Source organism: Ovis aries, chromosome 11, assembly GCF_016772045.2.
Source record: "Ovis aries strain OAR_USU_Benz2616 breed Rambouillet chromosome 11, ARS-UI_Ramb_v3.0, whole genome shotgun sequence".
NCBI classification, from domain to species: Eukaryota; Metazoa; Chordata; class Mammalia; order Artiodactyla; family Bovidae; genus Ovis; species Ovis aries.
In genome coordinates this window covers 10,856,864-10,869,493 of record NC_056064.1, presented here as the reverse complement: position 1 = coordinate 10,869,493, position 12,630 = coordinate 10,856,864, and the positions used below count along the sequence as shown (strand labels likewise).

General features: G+C 39.6%; 1 protein-coding gene across 3 annotated transcripts in view; it reads right to left on the bottom strand.

Moving 5' to 3' along the window:
* The window catches only part of INTS2 (integrator complex subunit 2), a 54,490-nt gene extending 43,301 nt beyond the window's left edge, over positions 1-11,189 (bottom strand). For 2 of the 3 annotated variants that reach the window (XM_004012421.6, XM_042255334.2), the window contains exons 1-8: positions 11,143-11,189; positions 9,476-9,782; positions 8,477-8,615; positions 6,714-6,816; positions 5,756-5,869; positions 3,988-4,118; positions 3,583-3,756; positions 749-975 (exon numbers count right to left, since the gene is read on the bottom strand). In XM_004012421.6, the coding sequence (XP_004012470.3) occupies positions 749-975; positions 3,583-3,756; positions 3,988-4,118; positions 5,756-5,869; positions 6,714-6,816; positions 8,477-8,615; positions 9,476-9,782; positions 11,143-11,152 (1,205 nt within the window). In that variant the 5' untranslated portion in view covers positions 11,153-11,189. Of the gene's footprint in view, positions 1-748; positions 976-3,582; positions 3,757-3,987; positions 4,119-5,755; positions 5,870-6,713; positions 6,817-8,476; positions 8,616-9,475; positions 9,783-10,855 lie in introns of all 3 variants that reach the window. The other variant, XM_042255333.2, reaches the window with a different exon arrangement.
* Positions 11,190-12,630: the final 1,441 nt, after the last annotated feature.

Here is a 12,630-nt window from a genome sequence, read left to right as displayed (position 1 = left end):
ACTACTACCCAACTTTGCTGTCTGTCTGCTGTCTGTTTGTTGTCTATGGACCAGTTGCCAACAGATTTTAAAAGAAATCCTATGGCTGGTCACTAATCACAATGCGCCTCCATATAGTGACATGTGGCTTAAAAGTTTTCAGTAAACTTTGTACTTTGGTTAATGATAATAAATAAGAACATGGCAAATGACTCACGGCAACTGATACATTACTTGTTGAGGGAGCAGTGTTATTTGACTAAAGTATGTTAACTGAAACTCATATGTGTCGGGGTCATGAAAAGTGAGGACTATATGTATAACAGTTGAGGACATTAATCAAGAAATAGTACTGTGTCTAAGAAATCTTGTGCTAAGTAATTACAGATCAACTTTGAACAATCTAAGATCTCAGTTGCAAAAGGAAACAGGACAGATGTACTTCAGCTAGCTGTATGGCTTACATGAAGGATCCCTCTCAGATCATTCATACCGTCATGTCAAGCTGTGGGCAAGTCATAGGTTTCTTAAACTGCTCTGCCTCCTCCCATATTTATATAATTCTATTTACAATCAGACAAAAACAGATGCATACATCCCAACTAGGAAAGTTCTGCCTTGGGACTTTCTTCTTGACATAGGTCAACTTACTACCTGAGCCCGACAGAAAACCCAAATCCTCTGAATAAAGGGCCTATGGCTCACTTTCTTGGGATTAGAAACAAGAAAGTAAAATGACAAAAAGGTAAAAGATCAAATTATTGAATACTTGAGTCCAGCGATCCCCATCAAAGCACAGTACAGACGTAAGAGTGCACTGGCTTTCACAACATGCTCTTCTTTCAGCCCCGAATACACAGACACATTGGGCTCCATCTCCACATCAGCTTCTTCCGCAATGCGGGTACTTCTTACTGTGGGAAGAATGCCCATCAACTCCAGAAGAAGCTGCCTTCTCATTTGCCAAAGGACAGAACTACTGGTCTCTCTTTTTCTCTGTAGGAAATATGGACCACAAAAGGAAGAGAGCAAGGAGAACTTACTAAGTCAAAAGGAAGTTCAAACAAAACTCTACAGTTAGACACCTGTAAATGATCCATTTGAAAGTGAAAGTAGCTCAGTCATGTCCGATTCTTTGCGACCCCATAGACTATACAGTCCATGGAATTCTCCAGCCCAGAATATTGGAATGGATAGCTTTTCCCTTCTCCAGGGGATCTTCCCAACCCAGGGACCGAACCCAGGTCTCCCATACTGCATGCAGATTCTTTATCAGCTGAGCCACAAGGGAAGCCCAAGAATCCTGGAGTGGGTAGCCTATCCCTTCTCCAGTGGATATTCCCAACCCATGAACTGAACCAGTGTCTCTTGCATTGCAGATGGATTCTTTACCAACTGAGCTATCAGGGAAGCCCTGATCCATTTAAGGAGGCTGTCATAACTGCAGAATATAATTTTAATCCATCGCGCAAACTCACTGGTTCATTTGACGAATACTCTACTCACCCTTGGCTCCCCTGGTGGCTTAGACAATAAAGAATCTGCCTGCAATGCAAGAGACCCAGATTCAATCCCTGGGTCAGGAAGATTCTGTGGAGAAGAGAATGGCTTCCCACTCCAGTATTCTTGCCTGGGAAACCCTTGAACAGAGGCCTGGCAGGCTACAGTCCATGGAGTTGCAAAAAGTCAGACACAACTCATCAACTAACACTAACACTATTCACCCTAATTTGGACAGGTTGTACAGAACACACTAAATAAATGATGATTTGAAATGTAAAATATCATGTAAATGATGCTTTCAAACACATAAAGACTAGTGGAGTCTTAAGTACAAAGTGCTCAGATCTGGGGCTTGGATTTAAATCCAGACAGAAGGGCTTGGATTTAAACAACAGCCCTGCTATTATCCAACTATGTGTGTTTAGATACATAAGTTAACCTCTCTGAGCCCCAATTTCCTTAAATGAGAAGGAAACTAATGTTTTATTAATAATATTTAATTCCCAGGACTGCTGGAGTTAGGAGTTTACAAGCCTGTCACCCCCACAGCTCTTCAGGCAGGGACAATATCTAGTCATCTCGTACTCAGGAGGGCCTGACTTCTCATGGCTGACATACAGCAAGCACTCAATATCTGTGAGATAAATGAACTAACAAAGATGATAAATATGAAAGCATTTCTAAACCACAAAGGGCTCAGGAAAAGTTGTTATTTTTAGAGAGTTTCAGAGTAAAATATGGTAAAATTTGTTTTAATAACAATATTAGACACAAAGAACAATTACAAACGAGAGGCTTATACCAAGAGCTTAGCACAGTGCCTGAAATATACAAGGTACACAAAAGATGTCCACCTCTTGCAAAATTTAAAATCAGTTTTCAAATGGATTCTAAGTAAAGAAGAACTTGGATAAAGAAAAGTATGGTGAATTAACGGCATAAAGAAACAGACTGCCGAAGGATCTAAGCAGTACACCTGCTACTGTGATTCTGCATTAGTTCCTGTGTAGGGACAGAACTCTATTCAGTCATCATGAGATGTTTTCAAAAAAGTACAATGTTTTGCAAGTTAAAACCTCTTGTAAAATATAATATATATTCATAACAAAGGGATACATGTAGCAGATACACACAATACAATATTAGGCTTAGAAAGGAGGGAAATTCTGACACTTGCCATAACACGCATGAACCCTGAAAACCCTGTGCCAAGTAAAAAGAAGCCAAACGCAAAATGAGAAATACTGTATGATTCCACGTTCACGAGGCATCTAGAATGGGCAAATTCATAGACACAGAAAGTAGGAGAGAGATTACCCAACACTGGGAGGAAGGGGCAATGGGAAATTATTGCTTAATTGGTAGAGAGTTTCTTTAGATGATGAAAGAGTTCTGAAAATCAACAGTGGTGATGGCTGCAGAATACAGTAAATGTAATTAATGCCACTGAACTGTGCACTCAGACAAGGATTCAAATGGTAAGTTTTATGTTATATATATTTTACCACAACAATTTACACGTGTGTGTACATATATATGAACCATAGACTACAATAACAACTTATGGTGATGATCTAATATAGCAGTTCTTGTGTGTCTGACCCAGAAACCTGGAGATGACCAATACTTCCAGGGGGTCCAGAAAGTCAGAATATCTCAACATTATAGACCTTTTTTTGCTTATTTTCCCACAAGTATATAGCGCAGCTTTTCTGAAGGCTTCTATTAAGCCAGATGTTAAAGAGATTTGCAAAAAAGTACAATGATATCACTCTTCTCGGTAAACTTTTCTTTTGCAAAAAAATTAATTTTCTATTAAAAAAGGTTGTCACATTTAATAAGATTAGGCTTATTTTTAAGTGAATTAAATAAATATTTCAAAAATTTCAGTTTTCAATTCTAGTATGGTAAATAACAGATAACGGCCAACACAAAAGCGCTTTGTGTCCTCATTGATTTATTGTAAACTCTCAGGAAGTCCTGAGACTAAGAAGTCTGAGAGCCACTGGCCTAATGGCATCATTCTAAAAGTGTTTCTTTCTCCTTTACTAACTACTAACATAGCTTGATCCTTGGCCTAAACACATATTTCTCCCTCACCTGCTGTCCATTTCGGATAAAAGTTCCAAACCAGGTCCGGACTTTCGCATTTGTTCCAAGAAGCAAACCACTAACGAAACAAACCAAGTCACTCACTCCATCTTCACTAGCTTCGTTTTTAGTATGATCCAATGTCAAAGCCACTCCGAGACCTGGCAAGTGACATTCTTCCACCTAACAAAGCAAAGAAAACAAACTGCACTCAGTATCATAAGGAGAAGGGCCAGGATTATCCAGAATCTGAAGCATCTAAAGTTTAGGGAAAGACACAGCACAAAGCACAAAAGTCTAGAGAAAAAGGTAATATATCTGGTATATAATTCCAAATCTCTGCAAGATTCAAAAAAAAAGTTCCTGGTCCTAATATAAAGCCTTTGGTCTCATAAAAATAGCAAGATCTCTTACCACCATGCCTCGGACCTTCAGGGCCTGAGAAGGATTCATTTTACATAAGAAGCGTAAAGCATCCGTCCTCCGCCTTCCTCCAAGACTCTCTTCATCTTGTCGTTCTCCATTTTTGATCAGGCCCCTACAAACTGAACATTTAGTAGCCTCTGTTACTTTAAGCTTTTTAAGTAAGATGTCAGAATCAATGTTTTCAGCCTTGAGAATCATTCATTTACACAAACTAGATATTACAGAAGAAAAGGATCAGGAAACTTGAAAGCATAGCAACAGAAACTGGTTAAAATCCAGCACAGTGAAGAGAGTCTCAAAAATGAAGTGATCCATGGAACATCAAGTAGTTCAACATTCTTGTAATTAGAGTCTCAGAAAGAGAAAGGGAATGAAAGACAAACATACATTTAAAGACATTTTTCCAAATTTGATGAAAACTATAAACCTAGAAAATCGGTGAAACCCAAGCAGGAGAAACACAAAATCGTAACAAGATATATAATAATCCAATCTCTGAAAACCAGTGATGAAGAAAAAATCTTAAAAGTAGCCAGAGAGGGTTAAAAAAATGAATAAATAAAAGTAGCCAGAGAGAAAAAAGAAATATACAGAGGAACAGAGATAAAAATGACCACAGCCAAGAGGCTTAACATCTTCAAAGAGCTAACAGAAAATGTCAACCTAAACCTTCATGGAATAGTCAGTAAATTTCTTAGAAACAAAAAGAAAATAATATTAATACTTCCATTTTACAAGTAAGAAGTTAAGTACCTTGATGGAGATCACACAAAGAATGAGTCACAAAGCCAGAAATTATGAACCCCAGATCTAGCGCTTTTTTCTCCTTGACTCTCAATTCACAAAGCATCTTGCTCAATAAATGTAATTTTTATATCACTCAGACCCAAACCACAATCTTCAGCCACTAGCAGTTTGAAACACAGGTGAAAATTTTAGTTGATTTTTCGCAATTTCTACCCTATACTTTTCTGCAAGCTGACAGCAATAAGGCTAAAATATGAAAGTCTGATTGCTGGTATTTCTGATCCATATATCTCATGTTGCCCTCTGGCTATTTCACAGATAAATGTCCTCTCCCCTTTGTTCAATGAGTACAGAAATTATAGCTTCTATGTCTGTAATATTTTTTACTTCCCTATTATAGCACTGGTGACAAATGCAAACAAAAAATGCTGCATCCTCACTGTATTTACATTTGTAATTTCCAAACAATTTTGAATTCTCTAAACTCAGTATTTCTACAATTATTTACTGTTTAGTGACTAAGTTGTGTCTAACTCTTTGCAACCCCGTGTACTGCCAGGCTCCTCTGTCCATGGGATTTTCCAGGCAAGAATACTGGAGTGGGTTGCCATTTCATTCTCCAGGGGACCTTCCCAACCCAGGGATCAAACCTGCATCTCCTGCACTGGCAGGCAGATTCTTTACCACTGATCCACCTGGAAAGCCCATTTCTACAGCATTCACTAATAAATTTTCAAAAAATAAAATTTCAGATAAAACCTTATAAATATTTCTTCTTAGCTCAAAAAATAGGTCCCACACAGGCCCAAGCAAATCTCTTCAATATCCCTTTTTGTTATTGCTGTTGTTTTATTTTTATTTCTTTTGTTTTTGGCCATGCTGCCCAGCAAGTGAGATTGTGGTTCCCTGACCAGGGATCGAACCCACACCCTCTCTACTGGAAGCATGGAGTCTTAACCACTGGACCACCAGGGAAGTCCCCAACATTCCACTTTAAAATTGCATTTACCTTCATTAAAACTATCAGGAACATTGGCCACCAGCAGACACAAGAACCAGGCACCGTTTCTAACATGGAGCAAGGCTTCAGCTACATCAACTATAGGAAGCAGGGAAGGGAGCTCTATAAGAAAACAAAATCAGTGTTATTACTAAGGAGTGACATTTCCTTGTATTATACATCAAACATCTTTGACATTTCACCAATGATATTTAAAGGCAGTTAAATTAAGGTACTTTCTTTTCACAGTCTCAAGCTGACTTGTCCAGTAGGGCAGCCACTAGCCACATGTGATTATTTAAATTAAGCTAAAGATAGTTCCGCTCCTCAGTCACACTTGCCACATTTCAAGTATTCCAAAACTACATGTGGCTAGTGGCCACTGTACTGAACACACTACACAGAACACTGTCATCACTGCTGTGGTGGACGGTGTTAGTTTAAAAAGTTACTTTCATGAAAAGTTTCTCTGCATTTCTGTGTCTTCTATCTTTTCATTCTGATCATGCACACTTGTTATAAAGAACCCAGAAAATACAAAAAGCACAAAGAATAAAAATAAAATCAGATCTAATCCCATCACTCAAAGTTAGTAATCTGCAAGATCTGATTTTAATTCCCCTATGAGTATCACTGTACTTTTAACAAAACTAGGATTTTATTCTACTTACCCTTTTGCCACCTGCTTTTTTCATTTAAGATATATTGTGAACATTTTCCAAAATGATTAAAGTTCTTCAAATATACACCATTTTAATAGCAGCAGAGTACACTCTACTATGGAAATAATATAATTTATTTAATCATTGTGCTACTATTAGTCCTTTTGACCTAAACTTTTAAGGTATATTCTTAATTAGGTGAACTTTCAAATAACACAATATTCCAGGTTAAGAAGTTACACAGTTATCACTTAACAGGAACATTTAAGTGCATCTGAAATATGTCTTAGCATTCATTACAGTACCTGCTTGTAAAATACAAAGTACATCTGCAGCTTCCTCCAAGTAGACTGGACTCTCAAATAGCTCAGATGATTTAAAAAAAAATTCTCCACTGGACTCAGATACCTTAAAAAGAAAGAAAGAAAAATGATGAGCTCTCTTAATTTTAGGTAATGAACTGGATCCCTTACTATGCTTGCAATTCTTTGTTGAGCTTATAGACTATGTCTCTTAATAGCCATTAATATACTGTAGAAGAATATGCAGGAGTGGATGAATTTGTACCAATTTAACCACAATTAGTCAGTCACATTACTATTCCAGACATGCAATATATGAGTCTTATTAATTTATTTCTATATAAATATTTGGAGACATCTGGAGTTAAAGACAAGCCAAAGATGTGATCTAGGAATGCTACCTAGGTCACTTATTTCATTACAGCCATTAATAAAAAGATATAGGAAAATATTAGTCAGAATTAAAGATTATCAGGAATTCCCTGGAAGTCCAGTGGTAAGGATTTCATTCTTTCATTATCAAGGGCCCAGGTTCAACCCCTATTCGGGGAACTAAGATCACACAAGCCACATGGCACAATAAAAAGAATAAGAAAAAGAAAATGAAAAAGAAAAAATTAAAGAGTATGAGTACAGAGGAAAAGAGTTGAGGTAAATAACTTTGTAATAGGGAAAAAAATTAAGATTTATAACATCTCTTAAAAACTATCTAGAACTAAACAAATCTCTCCCGTATCAGTATTTTCTTTGGAAACAGAATTTAGGTTTTTATTGGTCCACAGTTTATAAAATTAAACTTTATTATAAAGTAACTGACCTTGAGATTCTCAAAGTAAAAAACATCTGTTTCTCAAATTCTGAGCCTCATCTCATATAAGATGTCTTAATATCAAGATCCAATTTGCATGATAACACCTGACATTCACAAATTTAATATTCAGATTTTCAGTTAACCATCATCACCCAAAGTCCATGACCTAATCTATGTACACCTGAAATAAAATACTGAAAATCTTCAATAAAAACAAATAAAGCAACTTATCTTTTTGCTGAGACAAGAGGCTGAATAACCTTCATTAGTACACAGAAACAATTCAGTCATCTAGTGAGTGAGGCTAGCCAAATATCCCACATCCAATTCAGCCTCAATATTCCCCACTCACTGTTATGTAGGATGTATGTAATTCACTCAGTATCTAAAGGAGTCACACATATTTTGAAGAATCGCGTACATACTGCACATATTTACTGTGGGAAATCCTATTTATCTATCTATATTATCAACTTTGGTGATTTACAAGTCTTGAGCTATGTATTCTATTAAGAAGTCATCATATGGACTCCATATAGGAAAAAAAAAAAAACCTTATGATACAGAATGCAGAGTAGACATAATGAGAGAAAACAGCAATTATAAAACAGCCTTGAAAAAGAGGCACTTAATATCCGTTCAAGCCTTTGAAAGGAAGCCACTTGATTAACAAATAGGATATGTGTCCAAGAGGATGCAAGTTGCCTGCCTTTCTGCCTGTTTCTACCTTTCCTTTTCTTTTCTTTTTTGCCTGCATCAGGTCACAGTTGCAGTACAGGGGCTTAGTTGCCCCTGCCATTTGGGATCTTAGTTCCCTGACCTGGAATCAAACTTCCCCTGCACTGGAAGGCAGATTCTTAACCACTGGACCACCAGCGAAGTACAGCCTGTTTCTATCTTTTATGTGTAGACATCAAATCATGCACATTTTCAGCTGTGATTTAAATAAATGCACCTTGTTCATAATCGCCAACAGTTCACTAAGCACAAGACGCAATCGACGAGGTGAATCACTGTGTTCAAACTCTAAAGTCAGTCCATGCTGAAGCTGTGATACCAGGATGCTCTCTCCACTGCCTCCTCCAAGTTTATGCCTAATAAAGTGCACACGTGTAAAACAATTATGAGAACACTGGCACAGAAATAAAAGCATAAAAACTATCTTTTATAGAAATAATCTACAAAAGAATGTATGAATTCTTTTGATATATTTCATGAATATTACTTCTGAATACTATATTGTCTATTTCAGAGACAATCACAACTGTGTAAAGACTCCAATCACAACTGACAGGTTAACACCCACTTCCATTAATAACAGTGGCTCACAACTGGATTCACAATGGGCAAGGAAGGACAAACCATGCCTCGAATTTAGGGAACTCAATGTAAGCTTAACAAGCCTCCTAGGAGACTCCAGTAAATCCTTTTGCTCTAGGGAAACTTACTCTGTCCACTTCCCACTGAGAGCAACTGGCCTAATCATTTAAGCCTGCATATATACATAAGTCAGCTCAGGCTATTTTTGCAACATCATGGACTGTAGCCCACCAAGCTTCTCTGTCCATGGGATTTCCCAGGCAAGAATACTGGAGTGGGTTGCCACCTGTCTCCAGGGGACTTTCTCCACCCAGGGGTTGAACTGGCGTCTCCTCCACTGGCAGGCAGACTCTACCATCTGAGTCATCAGGGAAGGCCTGAATACAAATGTATATACAGCCAAGGTTCTCAGCACATTTCACAATACACAATTCAAATGATCCTAGAATTTTAATTATAAATAAAAAATAACTTTAAAAAAATGCTCTCCAAAGTTTAGAGTCCCAATCTTCTCTTTTTTGGAAGAATGCACTGCAATAAGAAGTCCTAAAAAGCTCCAAAAAATTTTGATTTCCTTTTTTTTTTTAGCATATCCAAGTAAATACCAATCCACATATTATACAATATTCATTACCTAAGCTGTTGCTCTTTGCTGGCATCCTGTTCTAAAGCATGAAAGTCCACAGACAGCAATGCAACAATAGAATTGACAGCTTCCACTCCAGAGAGAAGACGAAGGATGAGTTTTTTATCCTGAGCCCAGCTTTGGCTCTGGTCAGCAGGTGCACAAAGCGCCATCCGCACCAAGCAGGGCAGGAGAAGTCTCAACTCCGGATCACTTAAAGATGCCAAACGAACAACATCCACCTTCTGCATTGCCTCAAAAGCAAAAGGACTGACAAACTGAAGGCTTGTACACTCGGTCATTATCACTGTTGATCCTAGTGGTTAAAAAAAGAAAAAGAAAAAACGATGTCTGGTAGAAACCAATGCAATATTGTAAAGTCTTAAGTAAATGCAATACTTTTAAATCCTTCAATTAAAAATATTTTTTTTAAAAAAGCAAAGAAAGTAGGGGTATAACTGCACATATACGAATGCCCCTCTTTTTAAAAACTCTGAAAAATGTGGTTTATCTTATATGTTGGCAATATTCCTGGCACAATTACCGACTCCCTGTGTTTCTACTGCCATCTGGAAAATGAGAAAGAAAACAGTATACTAACGTCTTTCAGCCTCAGGGATCTTGTTCTAATACTCTCATTTTGCAGAGAAAGAATAGGAAAGCCAGAGAGATTAAGTAACAGGCCCAGAGGAGTATTACTAGTCGGCGGCAAAATCTAAAGCTGAACCCTCCTCTACTAAATTCCAGTGCAACACCTTCTCCACTATAGCAGTCATCTGAGGGCCACAATCCAAAGTAAAACAACAGCATCACTAAGAATGCTCATCTTCAATACCTCTTTAGCTTCGCATGCCTACCCAGAACATGTAAAGGACTGTTAGGTTCTCTTTCCCACCCTCCACGGGTTGGCAGATGCACTGGTAAACTGCCTCACCAGCCAGAAGCTATGCCAGCTTCAAAGCTCTGGAGACCAGAACTCTATCCTATATCCCCTGTTACTAGGTTAAAAAAAAGAGAAAAGAAAACAGCTGCGGAGGTGCAATTAGCTCCTAGCAGAGAGGAGAAAGCTGAATCCCACTTGAACACTTCTCAAGAGCAATCAGAAACAAAAAAACTGGTAGCCAAAGCCATCCCCTCAGAGACCCATAGACTAGCAGAATCATGCGTAACAAGAGCCGTGGGCAGAAACGTTCTGCTCTTCAGCAAGAGGAGCTGGCCTTTTAACAGAGGGGCGGGCTGAGAGAGCACAGGCGAGGAGACCTGAGCGCTCATAGGTCTCGCCCCCGGGCGTAACGTGAACCAACCAGTCCCTCCGCTGGAGAAAAGTCGGGCCGGTGGCGGACACGGACCCCGAAACGCTCCGAGGCCTTAGAAGCGGGAGCCTCATACCTTCAGGTCTACCCTCCGGCCTCCCGGGACCCCACCCGGATTCCGCGCCCTACGGGCGGGGCGCGGTAGAAATCGAGAGCGCGGTCCGAGGTTGGGCCTAGGCGAGAACCCGGCTTCCCCAGCCCTACAGCTCTGCCCTGAGTCGACTTGGGCACCAAAAACCCCAGACGTCGGGATCAGTCAGGCCGGCGGTGCGACGGGGGCTGGATGGGGACACCGCGCAAAGGCAGAGCCTGGACTGCAGGGACGGGAAAGCTGAGGAGACTGCTTCCACCCGCACGCAGCACCTTCATTCATCCCCAGCGTCTGGCTCCGGTCGGCCACCGTATGGACTGAGAGGAAGGCTCGCTGCGAGAGGACACCCGGAGGCGTCGGCGGTGACGCAGAGGCGCGCGTGCGCGGCCCCGCCCTTTCCTCCGCCTCCATTCGCGCTACTTCACCCTGGAAGGCTGTTTCCAGTCTCATTTGCAGAGCATGCGGGCTGAATCCTTTCAGCTAAATCATTAAGCCACTCCGCGCTGCCGTGTCATCTTCACCAGATTACTGTAGCATTCAAATGACAGCGTTATGTAAAATGTTCAAATTGCCCCACTGTTCAGTTGACCAGAACGCTAAATGGAAACCAGACAGTTACACCTTTCCATCTCTGCTTCTGCCTTTCCAGCACCGCAGTTCTAGAATCCTGGGATTTGCAGGAGAATTTAAAAAGTAATCTAACCCTGAAGCATTATTCTGCTCTTGATCTCAAAACACAGTCATGAGTTAAACATGGTCATTTGGAGTCCTCAGGAAGCATAGATCCTTCGTGGGAGATGGATGGCATTACAGGAGTTCTCTAGAATCCCTGCCGAATTGTGAATGCTTGAGCTTCTTCTGGAAAGAGGGTCCAAAACTTTCAACAACTTCTCAAAGGACTTTGGACCACCTAGAAGACCAAGAACTTCTAACCTTTATATATTTGCATATTATTTCTGGTTTCTGGTTCAATCCATATGTATTTAAAACCTATTCACCAGATATTATGCGAGGTACTGAAACAAAAATATTTTACAGAGATACAGTACTTTATATTAGGTTGGTGCAAAAGTAAAGGTATCTGACCATGAATATTAAGTCATTATAACTAGGCTCAGAAACATTTTTATTAATCAAGATAGGAATCATTACAATAAACATTATTGCCAAAGAGAAATAAATTTGTTTATTCCTGTAGAATAAAAACCTGTGCCTTAGGATTCGAGGAACTCTTGGAAAGCATTTTCTGCCTCCTGCTGATTGTGGAAGGGTTTTCCCTGCAAAAAGAGTTGTCAAAAATGCTTGAAGAAGTGGTAGTCTGATGACAAGAGGTCAGGTCAATGTGGCGGATGAAGCAAAACTTTGTGGCCCAATTCTTTCCACTTTTGAAGTATTGGTTGCGCTACATGTGGTCAAGGGTTGTTGTGGAGAAGAATTGGGACCTTTCTGTTGACCAATGCTGGCTGCAGGCATTGCAGTTTTTCGTGCATCTCATCAATTTGCTGAGCGTACTTCACAGATGTTATGGTTTCATCAGGATTCAGAAAGCTGTAGTGGCGCAGACTGGCAGCAAACCACCAAACAGTGACCATGACCCTTTTTTTTTTTTTTTTTTTTTTGGGCGCAAGTTTGGATTGGGGAAGTGCTCTGGAGCTTCTTCTCTGTCCAGGCACTGAGCTGGTTGTCACCAGTTGTTGTGTTAATCTACAATCCAATTGAGAAATGGTTTGTTGTTGTTGCATAGAATAAGAGAAGATGAA